At 39.5% G+C, this 22,227-nt stretch overlaps 3 protein-coding genes across 3 annotated transcripts; 1 reads left to right on the top strand and 2 right to left on the bottom strand.

Annotated features, from left to right (window-relative positions):
• The first annotated feature begins 220 nt into the window (after nt 1-220).
• On the top strand, nt 221-3,788 carry ankrd33ab (ankyrin repeat domain 33Ab). The gene is made up of 5 exons (XM_017415917.3): nt 221-442; nt 1,443-1,734; nt 1,832-1,961; nt 2,044-2,184; nt 2,984-3,788. Exons 2-5 carry the CDS (start codon nt 1,471-1,473, stop codon nt 3,733-3,735), a joined length of 1,287 nt encoding a protein of 428 aa, XP_017271406.1. The 5' UTR covers nt 221-442; nt 1,443-1,470; the 3' UTR covers nt 3,736-3,788.
• Nucleotides 3,789-6,723: 2,935 nt separating this feature from the next.
• Nucleotides 6,724-13,621, bottom strand: prkag1 (protein kinase, AMP-activated, gamma 1 non-catalytic subunit). The gene is made up of 13 exons (XM_017415918.3): nt 13,506-13,621; nt 11,796-11,847; nt 11,608-11,708; nt 11,441-11,522; nt 11,291-11,349; nt 11,121-11,166; nt 10,980-11,034; nt 10,515-10,641; nt 10,175-10,340; nt 10,029-10,066; nt 8,481-8,627; nt 8,188-8,287; nt 6,724-8,063 (listed from the first exon to the last, which is right to left on the bottom strand). The coding sequence occupies exons 1-13, from the start codon at nt 13,512-13,514 to the stop codon at nt 8,053-8,055; spliced, it is 993 nt and encodes a 330-aa protein (XP_017271407.1). The 5' UTR covers nt 13,515-13,621; the 3' UTR covers nt 6,724-8,052.
• A 1,497-nt stretch (nt 13,622-15,118) lies between these two features.
• Nucleotides 15,119-21,898, bottom strand: rhebl1 (Ras homolog, mTORC1 binding like 1). The gene is made up of 8 exons (XM_017415919.3): nt 21,332-21,898; nt 19,900-19,971; nt 19,731-19,798; nt 19,462-19,544; nt 18,337-18,393; nt 18,184-18,231; nt 16,702-16,783; nt 15,119-16,614 (listed from the first exon to the last, which is right to left on the bottom strand). The coding sequence occupies exons 1-8, from the start codon at nt 21,381-21,383 to the stop codon at nt 16,522-16,524; spliced, it is 555 nt and encodes a 184-aa protein (XP_017271408.1). The 5' UTR covers nt 21,384-21,898; the 3' UTR covers nt 15,119-16,521.
• Between the last annotated feature and the right edge of the window lie 329 nt (nt 21,899-22,227).

Genomic DNA, 22,227 nt, shown 5'->3' with positions numbered 1-22,227 from the left:
AGAAAACCTAGAGTCCTTCTGTCAAAAGACATAATCAGCTAATTAATTAAAGAAAAGGACCAGAAGTGGGTTGTGAGATTTGAGAAAGCTAATCAGGATCCAATAGGTTAGAAAAAAACACAGGGATTGTAATGAAACATTGAAAATGAGCAGAGCGGGAAGTAATCCTCTCTTATAAAGCTGCTGTAAGTGGGATGAGCTAAGCATAGATGCACAAACAATGCCCCTGTGGAGACGCTGTGAAGACGTCTCCTCTCAGGTGGGCGTGTAGGACGGAAATGGGAAACTTTGGTTCGAAAATCTGAAAAGGAAACTGCAGCAGCTGCTCTGGAATCATAATGAAGGAAATCAGAAGTCATTTCAAGCCAATCAGACGTGTGACTCGGGAATACTAAACTACATGAAAATGCAGCCCGACTCTAACCTGATTTGATCTTTATTGGTAAGTTTGTATACTTTATGTGCATATGTACATTTATATGTTGGTTTGCTTATAATGGTGGCATTATAAGGATAATAGATGCAGCAGTTGTGTCTCAGAAGGTGGTTCAACATCTGACTGTGACACTTCTTTTTCTGTGATGTCCTAAATTAAACCTCATCCTGGAGTTTAAAAGTGAGGAAACAAGTGTCATTAGATCTGAGAAGCTCACACTTGATTCAGAAAGCAATAAAAATGATCAGAGCAGAGACGCACGTGACCGAGACTGTTGTGATGTGGGCTTTTCCTCATTTAGTCCCTGCTGCAGCGTAGGTAATGCTGATCCACTTAGTGCTCAGTAAAAGGCTCACTGAGCTCATGAAGCCACACCTCAGTGCCTCACAGCAACTCTTTAATCCCTGAGTCCTGCTGCTCTTTGCTGAGCTGTCAACAAGTAACCTCTTCATGTTTCAGAGCAACAAATCCGAGGCCTCGCACAGATGTTACAGGAATCCCTCCGTGTAATTACTGGCAGCTGGTGATGACGTGTGCGCCTGTTACCAAAATCTATGGACAAATTTTAATGAAACTTTCAGAAAATTATCATTGGATGTGGGTCTACAACTGATTAAACTTTAGAGCCAACCAAATTTAAGATGGCCACCACAGCTAACTAACCTTAGCAAACACAAAAAATGGCAATAACTCAGTCAATGTTACTAATATTGAGTCTAAACTTCGGTGCGGTAGTAGCTGAGAGTCCTTCACAACAGATACTCTGAATGTGCAATACATTATTTTAAGGTATGACCAAAGCTGCTACAGCTCCATCGTTTCTCAACAGACTGTAAGATGATCTTAGTCTAACATTTTGGCACAAAAGGTGGCAGGCAAAGTGCATTCCTCCAAGAAATGCCAGGTTTGTCATTTAACTGTGTTTTTATGACTGCTTTACTAAAGGAGAACATTCTGCACCTTGTTGCTGTATATCCCATCAAACAGATCTGTGATGTTCTTGCAGATGTGAACAGAAGAGATAAAGGCTGAGGATGGCCACCGATGAGGAGGACCCTCACCTGTGCTCGGGCCCTGATGATGATGATGATGATGCTTCACCGGGAAGGGACTGCGATGCTGACAGCATCCTCTCCGACGACTCTGTGCTTCCACCCTACACACGGCAGACACCTAACAGGGGCGACGCGTCGACTCTTTACCAGGCGTGTGCCTGCAACAACCGCATCTCCCTGAGAAATGTTCTGCACAGGGGGGTCACGAAAGACGAGGTGATGGAGCTGGACAACAACGGCATGGTGAGAGTTTCATTTGTCTATTTATTTATTCAGGCGACAGTTTTAAGCTTGAACATCAGCAAAATTGTTGACTTTTATCTCTGACTGCCACCAACAGAACGGCTTGATGGTGGCGTGCTTCAAAGGTTTTGTGGATATGGTTCACGAGCTTCACAACTGTCCCTACTTGGACATAAATCACCAGGACAGTGAAGGCAACACAGCGCTGATGATTGCGTCTCAAGCAGGTGAGTTGCCTGGTGAAATCTAACAGGTGTGCTGTACGGATCCTTTAAGAATGAGGCGGCGAACGCTGTGTTCTTCCCGCAGGTCATATCAACACTGTGATGTACCTGCTGAACTACTACCCCGGCATAAACACGGAAATGAAGGACTGCAGAGGGTTCACAGCCCTCATCAAAGCCACCATGACCGGCCGCAGTGACGTCGTGGCGGCTCTCCTGATGGCTGGTATGTGAGAACCTGGCATCCACAGGGATTTATCTATAGGGTGTAATGGATAAATATTTATTTTTCCTGATCGAATAAATGTTTGAGCTCAAACAAATGTGCATATAAACTTGTGTTACACCTAAAAAGTCAAATACTTTTGGTTCAGGTGAGGTTTAGTAGTTTTACAATAACTCATCTAAAATTATTTTTATTTTAAACCTTAATGCAAACACTTACGGCACTAAATGGATCCCATACATGATCTGCCTGCATCTGAAGTCAGCTAACTCTGGTGATGAGTTAATGAGGATGGTTTAACACATCCTAACAGCCTCAGTAATCTCGGACTCGCTGGTCATCCTGGCTAATTGTAGATGGAGTACTTGCTTCCTCATCCTCACATTTTCTAAACTCCTTGTGAGTTTTACTAGATTTTTTTTTTATTATCGACAATTGTAACTCCTTCAGTGGTGATTCTTAGAAAAAGGAGATTGAAACTTTGCTGTTTAGTTCAGTTTTGTACTTTTTAATTGCAGTGACTCTCTAATTTAACATATTAGAAGACATGGGGGTGTGTTACACAGCTAAATCTGGTTATGGTTAATTAAGATTTCACACTACTGGGCCTGGATCAATGCTATTTTTTCACAGGGTCATTTCTACCTTGAATATAACCATAATTAATGCCATTGAGACACTTATCCTGATAGAGAACCTTTACAGACATGCAAAGCTTAAGGAGTTTGCCCTTAAAAAGAAGGGGAATGTATAATTTATGGACTAAATGAAATATTTCACCCTCTATCTTTCATTTCAGGGGCGGACATAGATGAAGTGGACTCCACTCGTGGAGCATGCGCCCATGACTGGGCTCTTAAAACAGGCCGCTTTGAGGTCATCCACCGCCTCCGCCGCCTAATGGCGCGTCCGAGAGCCGAGCAGTTCTGTGAAAGTTATGTTCCTGAGTGGCCTGAGCTCAAGGAGAAAGTGGCCAAAGCCACAGCTCAGAAAAGTCCGGCAGAGAAGTTCACGCTGCGGATCAAAAACACGTTTGGGTTCAGCTTCCCGCGGGATCCCAAGGACGACGGGGTCATGGACCACATGGTGCGCATGACCACCAGCATCCACAGTCCTCTCGTTTCTACCGGATGTCGCCCACTCTGCCCCGCCAGCCCACCTGAGATGGGGAGGAGGCGGCTCACTGTGCAAGAGCTGATGAGGAAACACCCTCACAAGGAGCTCGAAGAACGGTCGGTGCGCCACAGCAATGGCTGCACGTCAAACGGCGTGCCTTCGGCCCGCTCCACGGAGCCGGCCTCTGTGTTGAGCTGCCCTGAAACCGACCGCAGAGGCAGCATCCTCTCCTTGACCTCCACATTAATTCCTCGCAGCATATCGAGGCGGAACAGCGTCTTCCCCTCCGGGTTCATCCCGGAAATCAGTGTGGACAGGCCTTCAGATTCAACACCGAAAAAAGAGAAGATGAGAAAGAACAAAAGAAAGGGTAGTCTGGAACCACCCACATGGACATACAGGGACCAGCTGGAAGAGAAAAAGAAGAATGAGTAACGTTTGATGGTTGTTCGTTGATGAGGATCCTAAAGTTCAGGCTGCAGATGACAGGCAGGTTTAAATTAAAAACTATTAATAATTTAATAAATGAAAACTATACCAGGAAGTGAAAGTGACAAAAAAACATGACTGACCAGGGGAGCTACACATGAGGATCTGACACCGAACACGAGAAATCAGGAGTATAAGTACTGAACAGGATGATTAGTGAATTGAAACTCTGGGATGATTAAAAGTTAACAGCGAGTGTGAGACAGGCCAGACAGAAGCTGGGGGGGAAACTATGACCATGGATAAAACTAAACTAAAACTGCCAGGCTGAACAAGTAACAGAAACAAATAACCAGGAATATTTCATAAACTGAAAAGAATGGTTGAAACAAATGAAGAGGGCCAGGAGCAAAACTATTCAGGAGGGCGAGACAGGACAGCGGTGCCCAGCAGGACCCCCTCAGACTCGAGACCGGGATCAGGCAGAGAGAGGCATCCTCCGGGACCCCCTGAGACACGAAAACAGGAAAAAGGAACTTGCTGAGAGACCCCTCTTCAGACTCGGGAACAGAAACCGGAGCTGTGTTAGCAGCTGAAACCTGGGTACGGACCATCAGACCTGGGACTCTTTATGGATTATTGCCTGGATCTAGACCAGCGTGTTTTTCAGGTATAATGAGTTAAGCACTTAAGTCCAGTGATGCAGCCAGACCTTCACTCAGCCTCTCCAAGGTGTCCAGGAAGAGATCCATCTCCTGGATGTCTGCTGGGTCCATGTCAGATCTGACAGTAAGGACTGGCGTAGTTGATGGTTGTTGAGGACCAGAATAAATAAAATCTGAAAATCAGGACTGACTAAGAGTGTTACATGAAGATCTGACAGCAAACTGAGGAGCATAAATACAAGGAGGAGTGATTACTGAGTGACAGCTGGACTGCCAGGTGTGACAAACAGCAGCATCAGGAAGATGAGAACCATGGAAAAACAAAAACCAAGACACTGCCTGGTTAAACTGGTGACAGAAAACTGATAACTAACAAACAAACAGAAACAAGATAACTGAGACACGCTGACGAGGTAACTTAAAAACAGAAAGCACAAACCCTAACACCGAAAAAACCCAAAACTGTGACAGTATGATGAGCATCATGAGAAGAAAAAGGCTGAGAAAGACGAGGAAAGGAACGAGAAAACCGAAGAAAAAGACAAAGAATAAAATTCTCAAGAAGGGGCTGTGTTTAGTCAATATTTAAAAAAATAATATACTTTAATTCTTTAAAACTTGGAATTATTTATATTTTAGTTTCAAAACATTTGACATACATTTGATACAATCATATCATAATACTTTGTGATTATAATGCAATCTATGAGACCCATGAAAAATAATATGACTATTTATTAAATTTATTTTTGGTGTGTGCGTCACATTTTACATCATAAATATGTTGGGGGGTTTTTTGTATCTCTATATTCATTTACCATACATGGTGTATATGTGCAAACATGAATGTTATAGCTTTTTAAATACTATGTAATATAAATGTATAAATTACAATTGCTGTAAGGTATTTTTTTGTGTGCTAAATTCCCCTCTGTAAAGAATTGTAAAGAATTGAAGAAGTGAAGGTAATGTATCGTACTAAATAAAATTTACATAATTGCTTGGGTATCTTCACAGTTATGCCTGTTTCGTAGGAAGTCGTGTCGACTCAGCTGTGATTTTTATAAATCTACCTCACCACAGCTGAGGAAATGATCAAACAGGATTATCAGCTGCTAAAATTATCACACAGCTGCATTTAAAAACAGCCTAAAAGTCAGGTTTCAGGGCTTTGACTTGACTAAAAGCACAGATCTAAAGTTTATATTTATGCTCAACGTAAAAGGACAACTAGTAATAATGACTGAGACTAAAGAAGCAGCCAAAACGAGGTTCTGATGATGGTTTCAACTTTTAAAGTGAGATGTTTCATTTATATCTGTGTTATTCAAGTTGTAGCTTTAACAAAGAAATAAAAAAGTTTGACAGCACAAGTAAGAAATGTAGTTCAGGGTGCTCAGTAACTCTTTGAATGTTAGAAATGAAAGGATTTGAACAAATTTATCAAAAAAGGTTAACCTCCAGGTGGCAGCACTGAGCACTGAAAGAATAAAAATTGTTTTAAACACTTAATTTTAATGTAATGGAGCAATTATTTTACAATCTTTTTTCCATGGGACATGTCGTTTATAAAAATAAAATTCTATAAATCCAAACAGACAAACTCAGTTTAAAACCAAAATAAAATCCCATTAAGACAGTTTATAAGAGGGGCTTAATTAGGAATCATCTAATGTGAAATGGGATCATATGGTTGCTTCTGTTAGGTATTTTCACCTCTTTTAGTGAGTAAAGATTATTATTAAATCTTCTTTTCTACTGAATTGACCTTCGGTGTTGACACTAATAGCAGCTGTTGATACAGAGATGTTTCCCAGAACATCCTTTGGGTTTTGTGGAATATAACACCTTGTTTAATCTGAAAAGAATCAACCCGTGTTGTTTGTCCACATTTTTCGACGCTTGCGGGAAACGAGGGAACCCGTTTCTTCAGCTGCATGCAAATTTGTTTGTTTCTGACAGACAAGAACAGCCACCCGCCCTGATGCTGACCACACACACACTAAATAAAAAACAAACAGTTCTCAGAAAGATCTCCAGCCGCCGCCGCTGCTGCCCGGGTTTGTGTCAGAGTGTTTACACAAACCACGTCAGCAGGCCGCAGTCCTCCTGGTCTTCTGGGTCAAATCTGTGCAGGACACGTTTCCTCTGAGCTCTGGGAGCAGAGCTGAAAGTAAAGCTGCAAAAAGAGAGCGCACATATAAACACTGGAAACGTGCTCAAGGTACAAGAAGTTATTTTTCCTTCCTGAGCCCTAACGTTTCGTTTTACAGCAGCTTTTTTCTTCTTTCTACTTGATATAAAAATTTTAAAAAAAAGAAAAAAGGAAGAAAGTTTCATGATCTTTTATTGGTTATCATTTAAATTAGAATTTCAATGCATACTAGTACAAAAACTGCCTTTCCATGCACTTGTACCCATTTCATTGTACAAATACCAAATCACTGAATGTTGCTCACATTTTTTGACTTAGAAAATGGGAAAACTAACGCTGGTGTTTTGTGACTTTTAGTGATTATGACCCCTAAACACAGTGGACAAAAAGCTAATTCATAAACCATGAAGTATCTGATGTTGTGATTGTCATCACTGACTGTAACTAATCAAAACTGAAAACGCTTTTAACGTGAGACAAGTTGTTAATTTGACCTTAAAGCTACAAACTTGTTTCCCAAAATGAGATTTTCTAGCATTGAACCATTAAGTAACTTCCTTGTGTGATACAGAAACCTAAAATATGGGCCACAGGCAGAAAAGATGAGTAAGTACAACCTGTTTCACACCGAGTCGGACACGACAGCACAGAGTGTCAGCAAACACAACGTAAAAATCAAACAAAACACAAAAGAGTTACGAGTTTTCTTTAACAGTCATTCGATCAGCTCTGTCTCTGTGTTTCTGGAAAGTTTTTCTCCCAGGTTGTCACTTTGCTGTTTGACATCACAACAGACTGAATCAAACGATAAAAGCAAACATTCAGCTGTTTGGAAGTGTTTTGTCATAACAGCACATTCAGCTACACAATTAATAAATACCTGAGTAACTAATCGACGTCTTTGCAAACTGGAAGAGTACTGAATTGATTACACAAGCTAAATGAACACAAAAGAAATAACTTGAGATAGTTAGCATACGGTTTATATTAGCGTATACAGAACAAGCCTTTAAGAAAGCACGAGGCGTCGGAACAACACGCAGTCCGATGTTGCTTTCAGACGAAGCTTTCTGTGTTTGTAGGTTTCAGCCTTAAAATGAAAAATGAAATGCTAGCAACATGAGCTCAAAGGGGATTTCACTTTATAAAAAAGGTAGTTGGGGCGCGTGTCTGTAATCACATCACACAGATTACAGGAGTCGGTACGATGCCGGATTACCCTGATCGACCACAACAACTCGTCAGACGCTTCTGCTTTTGAATCTCTTCGGGCCTTATGGGGATCTGGATTTTGGCTCCATCTAAAGAAGGTTCTTTATCTCCTGTCCTGCTACAACTATAAGCTGCTGTATTGCTAAACAAACTTCATAGTTTTTTGTTTTCCAGAGAAGTCTTCGGTGTTACAGGAGAATCCTCATTGTGCTTTTGTAGTTTTTTTTTCCCCACGTTTGTTTTGCTCCCTTTGCTCTGGTTTCACCCTAAACGTTGTTCTGAATTCCCGCCTCAAGCTGTGCCTGTGGGGAGGGGATAAACCATTTCAAATGTGAAAATAAATCAACTGTTTTTACTGCCACAAGTATATTGTAGCTGCTTATACTGAAAACGTGCAAGCTTCTCAAGCCTTTCGGACGTATTTACCCTCTTCTCTATCGGTGAGCACGAACGCCTGGAGGATGTCTGAAAGGGAAACGATTCCCTTCACCACTTCATGCTCGTCCACCACCACTAGTCTGTGCACCTAAAGGAGACCGAGGAGAAAAACATCCCAGTTACTCTCACCCTTTTTAGCCCAAGTCCGCCTGGGTCTTTCTGGCCTTGGTACCGATCAGAACTGATAACTGCAGTCAGCTGAAACTGGACGTGTCCCCATGAGAGGATTAAAACAGAAACTAGTCACTGTTGGAGTTTTTTTTTAAACATCTGTTTCTCACCTCAGCCTCCACCAGCCTGTTGATGATGGCCTCCAGGGTCTCGTTCCTGTTGCAGGTCAGCACTCCCTCGAAGTACTGAGAGCGGTGCTGCAAGGCTTTGGTCACCGTCACGTCCAGGTTGTTGTACGTCTTCTCTGCTGCCAGGTTCTGTGCAAAGAAGACCGCGGTGAATGATGCCCCACCCCCGAGGTTCTGATTTATGGACCTACGCCAAGGAGGTCGTGTTTTTGGGAGCGTTTGTTTGTTTGTTCGTCTGCGCACAAAATTACCCAAAAGATCATGGATGGATTTTCAGGAAATTTTCAGGAAAGGTCAAACGTGGTGCGAGGAACAAGTGGTTATGCAGTCAAAGTTCAGGGTCAAAGGTCAAGGTTAGAGATTAGCCTGTACTCTAACTCTGCAGGTGTATAACAGAAACGGTAAACTCCACAGCTGGACACCTCATGGGTAAAAGGTGATCACTGTTGATTTCAAAGTGATGGGGTCAAAGGTCGAGGTCACAGGTGATCCTGTGCTCTAACTCTGCAGCAGGGTAATGTAGGAATATCAAACTGCACAGATGGACACCTCATGGGTCAAAGATGATGACTGCTTATTTCAAAGTTCATGGGGTCAAAGGTCAACGGTCACAGGTAACCCCTCTGCTCCTACATGTGAGCCTTTTGTTTCCGGTTGTGTTTGTCTGTCTGTCAGCAAAGATCAGGTAAAAACCCATGAACAGATTTGGAGGAAATGTTAAGGAAATGTTGGGGTCGTCACACGAAACAATAGATTAAACGCTGGTGCTGATCAAGGATATGATTCAGATCGCACAATTTTTTTTATTCATGCTGTGGCCTTGGCGGAGTGCTTCTAGTTTATCCTGTTTTATTAAACTTGGAAGAATATCTTCACAAGAAACAGACAAATGAGAAAAAAAAAACAGTTTGTAACACGAGTTTCTCTCTGTCCTTCAAAATAATGGCTGATATCTTGATGCTAATTAGACATTATCTGTCCTGACTGATGACTTCTGGATGTTTTAAAATCGTGTTAAAGGCTGAATCTCCCCTCTGCTGCGACACTGCAACACTTGAGCCAGTGACCTGAAGTCAAGAAACATTTCTCCCAGACAAGTTATCAGCAGGAGTCTGTAGGATTGAGAAATCCCATTCGGGGAGTCATACAAAACACTTGCTTCACTTCACTCTGAGGAAATATCCCAGCATGCACTCATGCCCCACTTCACCTTCTTGTGACCTATAACAATCACAGACACACACCAAGGCTTTCTGTCTTTAGTTTTTGAAGCGCTGTCAGCTCCCTGATACTGAAATGATTTGGGTACACTTACAAGATTAACAATAATGCTCACCGTGCTCTGAAGAAAATGGCTTTTTGGAACACTCTACTGTCCACATGATGGTTGTTATGTTTGCTAGGAGACTAAACTTGCATAAAGATACGGCCTCGTTGCCATCAAGCACAATCCTAATTTTCCTGCCATAACATGTAAAATGATGGATCGTTAATGCAACAAGCTGTAGGCAGAGACTGCGTTCTACTTACTATGACGTCAAATTTAGAGTAAATGTCCACAACTCGACCTGAGAGACAGAGAGATGGCAGTTAAAATAAAATAAAATAAAATTCAAGGAGGTTTCTGGTTATTAAAACAAAACCAACAGAGACATGAGCTCAAACAGCTCTCATACCTTTGTCATCCACAACAGGGAGCGCGGACACTCGCTGCTCAACAAAAATACCCAGCGCCGTGTAGAGAGGCGTGTCTGCGCGGACCACTGCTATGTTTTGGAATGTCCCGATATTTAGTTCCTCTAAAGTTTGCTTTAGGAAAGCGGGTCTCGGCATCTCTGATATCTAAACACAAAAAGATTGTAAACGCTTCATGAAAACCTTAAAAAGAGTTGTTGTGTTTAATGTTTTTCTTAAAATGCGACGCTGTTTCTCTTACTTTAGCATCACTATAACAAACAAACAAACAAAAACTATGTAAAATATACATTGATTAGTAAGAATAATGCATAGACTCACAAAAAGCTTCAGAAACTTCAGAATCCTCTTGTGCGTGAGAATATAGAGTGTGTTCCCAGTCAGGGGGTCGATTACAGGCAATCTGTGAATCTTGTTCTTCAGCAGAGATGAAACTGCGTCATACAAACTGTGGAACAACAGGAGAGCAAGTTCAGAGAGAGCTAAGCTAATCAGATTTATAAAGACAGCGTGACGAAACAATATGCTAGTCCATCAGCTGTTTGTGTCTTAAAAGGAAGTGTAGTGACTTCAATGTTCATTCAGACAAGAAACTAAAATGGCTCCTAAAAACTACAAGACAAAAGTTTGTAGTCATTACTTTTTTATCTGCATAATGAGAATCTGATCAACATTATTAGGAGTAGGAGATGAAAGTCCAAATAAGGATAAAGTTCAACCTAAACTGGGAATAAAACATGTTCAGAAATAAAGGCACGGATGCTTGGAAAAGCTCCTGCTGCTCACCTTGCATTGGGAGATATGCAAACCAAAGGCTTGAAAGAGTCTTGAAGGTAAAGCTCTGATGTAAAGAAGAAGAGAAAACGAGTTCATCCCAGTGAATAAAAGGATAAATGTCCATGTTTGTGTGTTATTTAAAATTCCCACCTCTCCATGTTTCGATTTTGTGTTCTTCCAACTCATATATCTGAACCTAAAATATGAAAGGAAGAAAAGGGGTTAGGGAACTTAAAAAGGATAAACTGGGTAACATCTGTTCAACTTTTACATCACAAAAGATTTTTGCAGTTTTAACGATGGGACACTAATCATCTTACCAAAGGAGACTTGTAATAACGGTGAAGAATGTTAATAAAGTCTGTGATGGTTAGCATACCTATGATGAAAAAGCAGGGGCAAAAATGAATTAGGGTGGCATTTATTTGTATTTATATATTGAAACAGAAGCGAATGAAAATCGCCCTTACCCACAAAGCACTGCTTCTTACTGTCCCACAGAGGTGCTGCTCTTACCCCATTAGAAACAAGAGCAAAGAACGCCTTCTTCACCTGGAAAATGATTAACGCAAATGATTCAGCTGAATCCAGGTGGAGCAGTTTTTTTTATAGATTTATACATGCGAATCGGTTTTACCTGGAGCGAAGTATCAAATACAACTAATTTGGAACTCGTAGGTACGAGATCATAACAACGGTGGGACTTCATAAACCTGGTGTACACATTGCTGTCTCGATCTAAAAAAAAGAGAAAGATTGTAATAAAGACAGTCCTCTGACAATGTTTCTAACTCTGGTCGAAAAGGATCTAAACAAATTATTTACCTTCAGTGATTGGGTCCTTTTTGCCCTCGAGATCATCAATAGATACTGGAATCTGAAAAATACCATTAAGGTTCAGATTAGGTTATTTAAAACGCAGTTTTTGTGAAAGTCCCACAGTAGAAAAAGCTTGGCTTTTATGCAAGTCCTGACTGGTTATTAGTTAATCACATTAAACTAGTCAGCCTTGTTTACATGGAAAACAGGAGAACCGCAAACAGAACATCATACGCCTGACGATTGGTAGTCTAGGGAACAAAGGGTTTCACATTTCTGTGTTACTCAGATGTGAAGCTAGAGCACAGACAAAGGGGTCATCTGTGACCCTGACCCCATGACCTTGAAATTAATAGGGATCATCCCTAAGATATGAGCTGTGCAGTTTGCCATTCCTGCGTTACACAGCTGCAGAATTAGATCAAGGACAAGAAACTGTCCACAGATGGACAGCGTCACACCATAATATGACCTGTTTTATGACGGGTGTATAACAAAGCAAATAAACTAGAGTGTAAAGTCTGAATATAACTTGTTGTAATATTTCACAACGCACTAAATCCAAATATTCTGGTAATCGTTACTCACTTTTTGTTTTGGATTTCTCCTGATAAACAGTGTCTTTTATTTCCAAATAAACCAAAAGGTGACACAAAGCATATGCTGCTTATGCCATCTATGTTCATTTTAAACACACTCAAAGAAAACTGTATGCAAAATAGTAAAATGTACTGTTTTTAGTAGGTAAATTTATATGTGCCATATGAAAATTTATATAATATGCTAAATAAATAGTATGCAGACTGAGAATAAATATCAATCAATCAACTTTATTTATATAGCACATTTTAAGAACCACAGGGGTAGCCAAATAAGAGGTGGTTAATGGTTAAACTATTGTGTGTTTCAGGAGCCATTTTATTCTGGAGTATTATTTATATGTGGTAGAAAAATCACTATGTACTTGTTGAGTAACAACTGAGAGGAACCCTGGCCCAACCCAAGGAGAAAAACCAGCCAGGATGAAACTACTGATCCACTGTAGACAAGCTGGATAAAACTTTAAAACTCCTCTGAATCAGTCGTATAATATTTGATGGTTTCAGGTTAAATGTGTTTTGTTGACTGTCTCACTAAAAGCCCACGGCAGTTCACGTACGAGACAAAAAAAAAACACTCTGAGGGATGCGGCTAAACTCTGAACTTTACTACCCACATCAGTCAGCAAACTGGTTAAACATCAAACTATTTCAGTCCTTGCTGCTGCAAACAGGTTAGTTGACACCCAATGTCCCGCTATAATTTAAAACTCCTTGAACTGCGTTGTTAAAATGATCCTCAGTTTTAAAAGCCGATACTTAGTGTGTAAAAAGCACAAGATGCTAGCTTGCTAGCTAACGCCATAATCAGTTAAGGAGCAAGTTTATATGACTTTTTAATTACTTCAGCCCAGGCTTTTATTAGACACACTTAGATAAAACCTTATTAACCACAGTGAAAGTCGTTTTTTTTTTTTTCATTTTAAAAGCCGTAAGTATATTTGCTTTTCTTTCTGATTTACACACAGCTAGCTCCAAAACAACTAACAAGAATTAGCTGGCTAACTGACTAGCGGCTAACGTTAGCGTTTTTCAGAAACTCAGCCATTTTATTAAGGTTGACAGGCTGTATTTCAAAATAAAATATATACATCTAACAGCAAGCAGTTTAACTCACACACTCCATCTTCCATTGGCTGAGTAGCTTTTCTAAGGCAGAGTGAACAAATGACAGATCCCACAAAGCCACGAAGGATCGTCTTCCGCTCTTCGAGCAGTGTCAATGGACGTAGCGGTTACCGTAGTAACCGTGGTATTACCGCAACAAGAAAATGCGCATCTTTTTTGCGATTATTAACCCACTATCAGTGCGAAAGGTAATATTCACATTAACTTCACTGTAAGTTGAGGTTTCAAAATCTTACGTAGATCAAATGTAGAGAAAAATGTATTAGTATCAAAATTTAATATAAGGGGCACGCCTACAGGGATTACGGTAAAATGTTAAACAGTACTGTGCAAAAGTCTTAAGCTACTCCGAATCTCTTTACATTTCTTTTATACTTTTAAATAGTCTTGATCAATAGTTTTTCATTTTTTCCCTCTGTTCGTTTACTTTCCTGTTGTTTTGATATGACTATGGCAATACGGTGTCATAGGCAGGTACAAGAACCGGACTAAAAACGAGTAAAAAAAAAATAAAAAAGCTGCCAAAGTCTAAAAAAAAACCTTTAAAGCCCTCCGGAAAGCCTGAACTATTAATCAATACCACTTTAAAAGATTTTGAGAGTATCTGTCTGCTTGAAATCGGAGTATAAAAAATAAGGGACTAGTTATCACAGCAAACAGCTGTGATATTAAAGTAAAACTGAGTTGATTTCTCACATTAAGACCCACTGTTTTTATGTTATACATGAATATAAAAAAATGATTTTACATCAATCCTCAAATGCCCAACCTCAGTTGTGGAACAGAAATTTAGTAAAGCATGGTGCAAAATATTTTGTTGACATAAATTGAAAACTTTGTTGCAGAAGGGACACTTGTTTTCTTTCTGCACAAACCCAAAATACTGTCACAAATAAAAGTAAGAGGGCACCTTAAATTAATAATTCATCTTTTTTTTAATTAAACATGTTTTTTAAGTATTTTCCTACATCATTTATACTGTCTCTTATGAACTCTGCAGAAAGATGTCTTTAGAGGGTTGTCACTTATCTTTATTATTTTCATTTTTTATTTTTTTTTGCAGAAATAAAGTCCAAAATGGAGGTAAAAAGGAACTTGGTTAGGCTTTCATGTGTTTTTCTTTATTTTTCACCTAGTTTTACTTCGAAAAATGTGCTCTCCATCAGAGGGATTATAGGTTTGAGTATTTCCTGTGGAAATCAAATAACTTACATTAGTTTAGGTTTCAGATAATAAATCCTATTTCACACTTTCTATCTTGCACAGCAGTTTGTTTTTCTTAAATCTTTGTGTGTAAAAGATGTTGTAGCCCCAGGCTTTTTGTCTTTCAAGTCTGACTACAGAAAGTCTTATTTTTTACAAGTTAACCTGCATCTCCAGTAAATATTTTAACTTCATGACCATCTTCTTTTTCAAAAACAACCAAAAGTAAAAACATTTAAGTCCATTTTAATGCTATTTGTTCGTACTTCCATTAACAAGTGAGAGATTTCGTTTTTTTCACAACAACCATTTATGTAACTTGCAATCAAAAAGAGATAGTTTGTCAAAAATATAACAATTACATGTGTCAACCTAAGTAATGCTGCCAAATTAAACACATCCGATGAATAACAGATTTATTTATTTATTTACAAAACGGTTTACAGCAAGATTTCTGAATTACTTTTGACACACGAGAGAATAACGGTGTTCAGGTGCACAACACCTGCACCCATTGTGTCAAGTCATAAGAAGAAGAAAAAAAATAAAAATAAGAGCACCTTGTGTCAAGAAAAGGAAGCAGATGAGGGAGTTTGAAAATCTGTAAGGCACAAGAAACACAGCATCACCAGCTTCTGCTCGGCTATCATCGATTTTTTTCATCGTTTCACGGTCAAGTCGGAAGTGTTCACTACAGGTACAACGTCAGGCATTTGGCAAAATGAAAATAAAACCCACAGTTTGTCATGGTTTTGTAAGGCTACAGGTTGTATGGAAAAAAAAAAAGTTCAAGTGTCTGACAGTGACAGTTTGTTAAATAGGCTACAGCCCCCAAAGGCGGGAACAACCAACTTAAAAATTAATAAGCTAACTCTGTGGCTTTCAGCCTCTTTAACAGACTTATGAAATGTTAAAATGTGTTAAAAAAAACAAACTGGAAATCAACAATGTTTATAATTTTGATGCACACATAAGGTTGCACTCTACCTATAATAATAATAATCATAATAATAATGAGAGCACAAACTCCGTTCAAATATTATCAATAGTATCCAATTTCTAAGATTCTATTGTATAAAAAAGGGCATAACTGGTACATAAAGACCTACTCCAATCTACACTAAGTATTGTCCATAAGGAAACATCTTTATATTACAGTTCATAGGAAAAAATTAAACTACAGAAACAAAGGAAGTCTGTCTGAGCAGAGGATCCTGAAAGAAGAGTTATCAGATGTCGTCGGGACGACACAGCTCCGCGGTTTGTCGGCCAAAGCTACCTGAAGACGAGTCGGATGAGGGTACAGTGAGAACTGAAACTACGGTGAGATTCAAGAAAACCCACCGGCTGCGAGAAAACAGAAACGGCACGTTTAAAGCAACGTTGCCGAAACACACCACCCGGTTTATGGAAACGTTGTGAACCAGCCTTCACTGTGCAGCCGGTGAGGCCTCAAACTTTGAAAGTAAGTTTTGCAATATATTTCTTACAGAAAAGGGGGGTTAAATCAAAAGCACAATTATTTTCCAGATTATATTTCAATTTTTTTTAAAGAAAAATGCTGGGTTTTTTGTCTGAAAAAGAGATAAATCCTGCTCTAGAAACTTCTTCCCGTGGTTACAAGTGGTTGCATTTGGTATCAACTGTCTGGACAGCTGCTTCGCTTTATGAATCAATCTGATATCACAATGGAGGAGAGAAGTTCCACTGCAGCATCTTGGCATCGGTGAGGTCACAATTGGTAAGCTGGTGACGTTGTGCCGCCTGTCTCCCAGTAAATTAGCTTACTGACGACGTTCCTGTTACATCACGGCGCACTTCTTCTCCTCTGGAGGCGCATTCCCGTCGGCCTTCTCCATCTCCAAGATGATTCTCTTGAAAACCTCCACAGCAGTCTGGGTAGCAAGAAAACTGGGTTTTCAGGAGTGCGAATCCACGTCTGAACTATAGAACGTAAAAGGGGCGAGGATTTAAATCGTTACCTCGTTCTCCTTAGCTGAAGACTCCATGAACGCAGCACCCCAGGAATCGGCGAGTTTCTTCCCCTCCTCCGGCTTGATAACCCTTAAAGTAAAAGAGGAAACCTCTTCAGTGATTTGCACAATGGGTTAAAGAAATGGTTTCAAGGACTGTTTGAGAAGGTGCCTGTTTCTTTTTCAAATACAAGTCTGTCAGGACTCCTATATTCTGACTGGTAATGTCACACAATAATAAAGTTTGAGGCTTTGTTTGGCACCATTTAGTCCAAAGTTTTATTTCAATAACCGCTTCTGAGGCGACTGATCACCAAAAGTTAATTTAGTGGGGAACAAAGGACACTAAACATCTTGGTATACACACCACAAAGCCCCCGTTTCGCCAGCGTTATCCCTACTTTATAACCGAATTTGAGTCACGAAAACAAATCAGACTCTATGCAACAGACATGTTTTACCACATCCTGCTTCAGATAATTAGCACAGTAGAAGTGCTTTTACTTAGTTTTAACAAATACCGGGTCTATTTTCGGTCCTGGCATCTGTTCACACAAAAAGCAGCAGATCAGTATACATAATACTTAAATAAATCTGTTCATAATGCTGCCTGAATCCCTCGTGATTTAATCTTTACATTACATGTTGACCACTGACTACATTTTGCAATATCATACCTGACTTTTTTGCTCTTAGTTGTATTTCAGCGTTTTTAGTTAGTTGGTTTTCAGTCTAAAGGGGAAAGCTTCCTTTACACATTTTTGGTACGGTCCTCGATTATGTTTTCTTTCTTTTATTTATTGGACGTTTTTGTTTTTTACAGGAGTCTAAGCATCTGAAATTAAAAAAAAAAAAAAAAAAAGAGAAAAAAGCTTTTTTTGTTGTTGTTGTAATTTTTGTAGTTTCCCAGCAGAAGGAGCTGCTTGCACAGTCAACTATCAGCACTAACTATTTTTATAAATCAGGCTGCGTGTGGCAGAAGGATGAGTCTGAATGAGAAAAGAGATGAAACTATCCAGTTTGAAATTGGATGCTTTTAGGCACATTTGGACCAAAAAGTTCTCTCAGTTCTTTGAGCATTTTGGAGTCTGAAGAGCTCCCTAATAAAACACCTGAAATATTTTTTTATTTATTAGCCTTTGAACCAGTAAAATTCATCCAGAAGTGTCAGCAGCCAGACAGCCGGTGGTAAAATAGCTAAAGACCAAGAGCTTGATAAACCCCAAGTTTCACTGTTGGTCAATTGTAACGATTGAGTTATTTTAAGGCTAGCATTAAAACTTGTTATTTTATGAGAATCATTTCACCAATGTTTAATAGATTTTTTTTTGTACTGATGAGTTCAAATGTTGTATTTATATGTTCAATTTATATCTATAATCTGATCTGAAAATAAAAACAACTGCACTGTCTGGACCAGTCCCAGTGCAGGTATATGACATGTTGGGAGGCAACTACCTGAAAACAGACTTTTTTTATGTTAACACTCACCTTTCCATGTGGAGATCCTTTTTGTTTCCTACAAGAACAGTTGGGACCCTGAAAAGAGAATGTGGTTGAAAAAAAAAAGAAAAATACTCATACACACTTAGAAGAAATTAATTTAAGTCTCAGAAAATTTAATAAACCAACTGAAAAACTTACTGGATCTTCCCAACCATGTCTAGCAGCTTGTCATGTAGAACCTGCACAACTTCAAAACTGGACAAAGACAGACATAAACTGTTAGTCCCACATTTCCACACCTGGATACAGCAAAGACTAAATGGGCACTTTGTGGAGCCATTAGACAGCGCAGTATGGTTTGGTTCTGGATGGCACGGAGCAGATTATAATCACTGCAGCTACACAACACACTCTGAGTGTTTATTATATGACACTGAGTTAGCGGACACTTTTATCCAAAGCAACTTAAATTTGACAGATGTAGAGGAAAATATAGCACTTAATGAATTTGTTATAGGCCTTTAATACAGAAAAGGTCTTTTCAGAGCTCACCTCTGGTCAGCAGAGACAAAAGAAAATTGTTCATCAATTTACACTCGTGGTTATTAAACATGCTCTTGTATTTTTTAGTAGGGCTGCAATATTCCAGGAGTTTTCAAAGTTGGAAACTTTCTATGGGAATAAATGGAAATTTTTGCCCATGAAATTATCTGTCTATGACAAAACAAACTGTTTATACTTTTGTTTTTCATATATTCATATCAGCAAACTGATACGATCCTTCAGCGACCAAATGTTTCAATCCTGGCTTGCTGAGAAGTGTGGCTAAAGTCGTACTTTTGAAAACAACTACAACAAACATTAACATAAGTTAACATAAGCGCTATCTCAATGGGAAACCCAAAGAGCTGAGCTGCACCTCTATTATCATCACGTAGAGGAATACAAAGTAAACTGCAGCTGCACTTCTGTGTGTTTTCAAATTAATGTTGCCCTCACTGAAAGGTTAAGACAGAAAATATTTAAACAACACTGAGATTAGTTTGAAAAGACATAAAGCATTTACTAACCCAGAGGTAAACGGACTGTAGTGCTTTACTGACCACTCAAAGTGCTTTTACACTTACAAGTCTCACTCACCCATACACACACACACACACACACACACACACACACACAGATACGCAGGTCAAGACAACCTGGGGGTTCAGTGTCTTGCCAAAGGACACGTCAGCAGGTGGTGGGGGAGGTCAGAATCAAACCACCAACTTTCCACTCGTAAGCTTTGTTCCTGACATATCAATAAGACCACCATACACTGACCTTTTCATGGAAGTCACTGAATAGACGAGGACATAACCATGGATGTCCATCGAGTGGGACTGTGGGAAAATTGAGTACTCATCCTACAGACAGAAGACAAATAATCATATTAAATATAACACATTACATAAAAAAACACAACTGATGTCTATTTAAATCAGTCACTATCAGTGAGCGAAAATGTGATTAAACCATCAGCCATGTCTACTGTTCAAAAATATTAAGATTTTAAGAGCAAAGATAGTTTCTGCAGTAAAACTGCAACTTACTTGTCCAGCTGTATCAACTAGTTGAAGATTGAAGTCTTGGCCTTTCACATTAACCATTTTGTTAAAGGCTGAAAATAAAAACAAATGAACAGGTATTACAGCAGTCACGTTTAACTCCTAATCGTTTTCAAAGCAATCTGCTGCAACTGAGCCATAAAACGACACCTACTGTTTTCGATGGTGGGGTCGTAGGAGTCGACAAACTGTCCTTCTACAAACTGTATTGTAAGAGACGACTTTCCTGTAAATCAAGATAAAGTGTGGTTACGATACGAACAGAGTGGTGGTTTGATCCTCAGCTCCACACACTTAAATACTATTAAATGAGACACTAAACTCTGGGATGCTGCTGATAGAAAACAAGAATCATTTCAGTTTCATTTCAGTGAGTACAAGTAGGTTAAAAGGAATCATTTTTAATCCATTTTGATCTTAGTGGTTTTACCTTTCCTACAGAATACGTGTTTTTGTTTACGTAAAAACTTCGCAGTTACAACAAGCCTGGCAAGAAGCGATTCTGTACTTGTTTTTGTTTTGTTTCATTTTGGCTGCTTATTCTCCTTCCAATTTAAGTAACGTGTCGCACTCTGAACAAGAAGCAGGTCTGAAAAATAGATGAACACGTAGCAAAAGTTGGCTTGGGTGGGGTCTGTCTTTGCAGGCATCTATGCAGCCCATTAAAACCTGTTGATCAAAAGTGCTACAAAAACATAAAAACCGCTGACTCACATCCTCATGCTTGCATATAAACGATGCATTTTAAGTAAGAGTTTAATTGTCATTTCAGCAGTCCATTGTATTGTTTCTTTTCAGTCAAACTCTTTGGAAGAGACCTATAAATTAGCATAATATGGGCACTGTAAGCGGTTCACGTAGGCGTCAATCACATTATTCTTGTCTATAAATATAACATCTAACCTTTTGGTCTTTGCAGAATCATTTATTTAAATAAGTAAGAAATGAGTGTTTATCTGAATAAACATGTGACAAAATACAGTTTAAAGAACACTTTTACAGTGGTATTATATCTGCTATTCCCTATTGTTTAGTGTATAAAACACATACAGGTTCCGGGAATTACAATGTAGAAAGTTCAGTTCTTACTAAATGACCTGAAACACTTTTTTATTATTAAAGTGTGCTACTTAGAGACACTGAACCTCTTTAAACAGTAAACAAATACTTTCCAAGCTGAGTAACAAAGTGTGGTGCAACAGGCTAGCGGGCACATTAGGATACTGGTGAACATAAACAAATGTTGTAACAGGTCAAGCATGCTGAACGCCTGATTTCTGTGATTTCTGTGAATAATAGTAATCCAGGCTGTGGTTTAAAAAAAGCCAGAGCTAAAAGCTTCGTGACACGGCGCGAGATATCCACGACGAAGCTAGCTTTTATTTTTAATTAGTACGTTAACGCGTAGCTACGAGTACACAACGAAGTCGAGGTGGTAAACAAAGAGGCACACGACAGAGGAAGCGCAACCAAACGAAGATAAGGAGGTGTTTTCTTTCTGCTGCTGGTTTGATATTCTCAAAAGGAAAACAAAGCGTTAACATGTTAGCCTGCTAGCTAACTGCCATCAGCTGTGCTGTACTCACCTACGGACCGGTAACCTATAACGGCGATCTTTCGGTATTTGGGCTGAGGCATTGTAGTGGAGAGAGAAGAAAAACAAAAAGCCCAAAGCGTTCAGATGATTCGGAAAAAATGTAGCACGCCGCCTCGTTTTACAATCGAAACAAACTTTTTTATCGCCACATTCAGTCCCGCGCGTCACGTGACAACAACAAACTTTTCGGAGCTCGCTCTCGGCTGCTCTGTTGGGCCTCGCGCTGCAGTTTCGGGCTTCAAATAAAACAAACAAAAAGCACACAAACCCGGACCTAAATCTAACAAACTACTCGCTTTTTATGTCTGCTACCGACATCCGAGCCTACGTAGGTTTTTATTTATTATTCTGAAGCGAGGAAGAGAAGAGAGGAGGTTTTTTTTCCTGATTTAAATTTTAAAAGAAAAAGGAAAAACGAGCGAGTTCAACGCGGTCGCTAGCTGCAAGTCAAACTGACGGAAATTGTCATTGTGTAAGCACACCGTCGTAAAACGAGCGAACACGTCAGAGAAAAGACATGAACGGGCATTCAAGTTGATCCGGACAGCAGAGGTCACTCTCTGCTCGGCCCAGCATGTTCCTGACAGCCTTTTTTTTTTAGACTTTTCCAGACGAATCCTTGTTTTATCAGGGCTGTTACACAAGAGGGCCAAAACTCAACCCCTGGTCCGAACCAAGGGCCGGGCTCTGCCAGGAGTTACTGTGCTGCTGAGGTCCTTACACCGTAGTTTAGTTTATGTTAGTATAATTATATCTTAGTTTGGCGTTTCACAAGTTTACTTTAGTATGACTTAGTAAATTGTATCCTGCCTTTGCTTGTTTACACTTAATTTAGTCTACTTTTACTATCTTAGGTCGTGTTTTAGACATGTTTAGTTTCAAGAT

Source organism: Kryptolebias marmoratus, linkage group LG4, assembly GCF_001649575.2.
Source record: "Kryptolebias marmoratus isolate JLee-2015 linkage group LG4, ASM164957v2, whole genome shotgun sequence".
Lineage (NCBI taxonomy): Eukaryota > Metazoa > Chordata > Actinopteri > Cyprinodontiformes > Rivulidae > Kryptolebias > Kryptolebias marmoratus.
The sequence above is the reverse complement of the archived record's forward strand: the minus strand, read 5'-3'. Positions and strand labels throughout refer to the sequence as shown.

Excerpts from the sequence above, each read along its gene's own strand:
- prkag1 (XM_017415918.3), bottom strand. Across the intron at positions 10,341-10,514 it reads TGAAGTTTCTGAAGCTTTTT|ATATCAGAGATGCCGAGACC; the intron begins GTGAGTCTATGC and ends TTTTGTGTTTAG. Across the intron at positions 10,067-10,174 it reads CCCTGTTGTGGATGACAAAG|GTCGAGTTGTGGACATTTAC; the intron begins GTATGAGAGCTG and ends TCTGTCTCTCAG.
- rhebl1 (XM_017415919.3), bottom strand. The coding sequence starts at position 21,383 with ATGCCTCAGCCCAAATACCGAAAGATCGCCGTTATAGGTTACCGGTCC. Across the intron at positions 19,972-21,331 it reads TATAGGTTACCGGTCCGTAG|GAAAGTCGTCTCTTACAATA; the intron begins GTGAGTACAGCA and ends CTTGATTTACAG. Across the intron at positions 19,799-19,899 it reads CGACCCCACCATCGAAAACA|CCTTTAACAAAATGGTTAAT; the intron begins GTAGGTGTCGTT and ends TTTTATTTTCAG.
- ankrd33ab (XM_017415917.3), top strand. The coding sequence starts at position 1,471 with ATGGCCACCGATGAGGAGGACCCTCACCTGTGCTCGGGCCCTGATGAT. Across the intron at positions 1,735-1,831 it reads AGCTGGACAACAACGGCATG|AACGGCTTGATGGTGGCGTG; the intron begins GTGAGAGTTTCA and ends TGCCACCAACAG. Across the intron at positions 1,962-2,043 it reads GATGATTGCGTCTCAAGCAG|GTCATATCAACACTGTGATG; the intron begins GTGAGTTGCCTG and ends TTCTTCCCGCAG.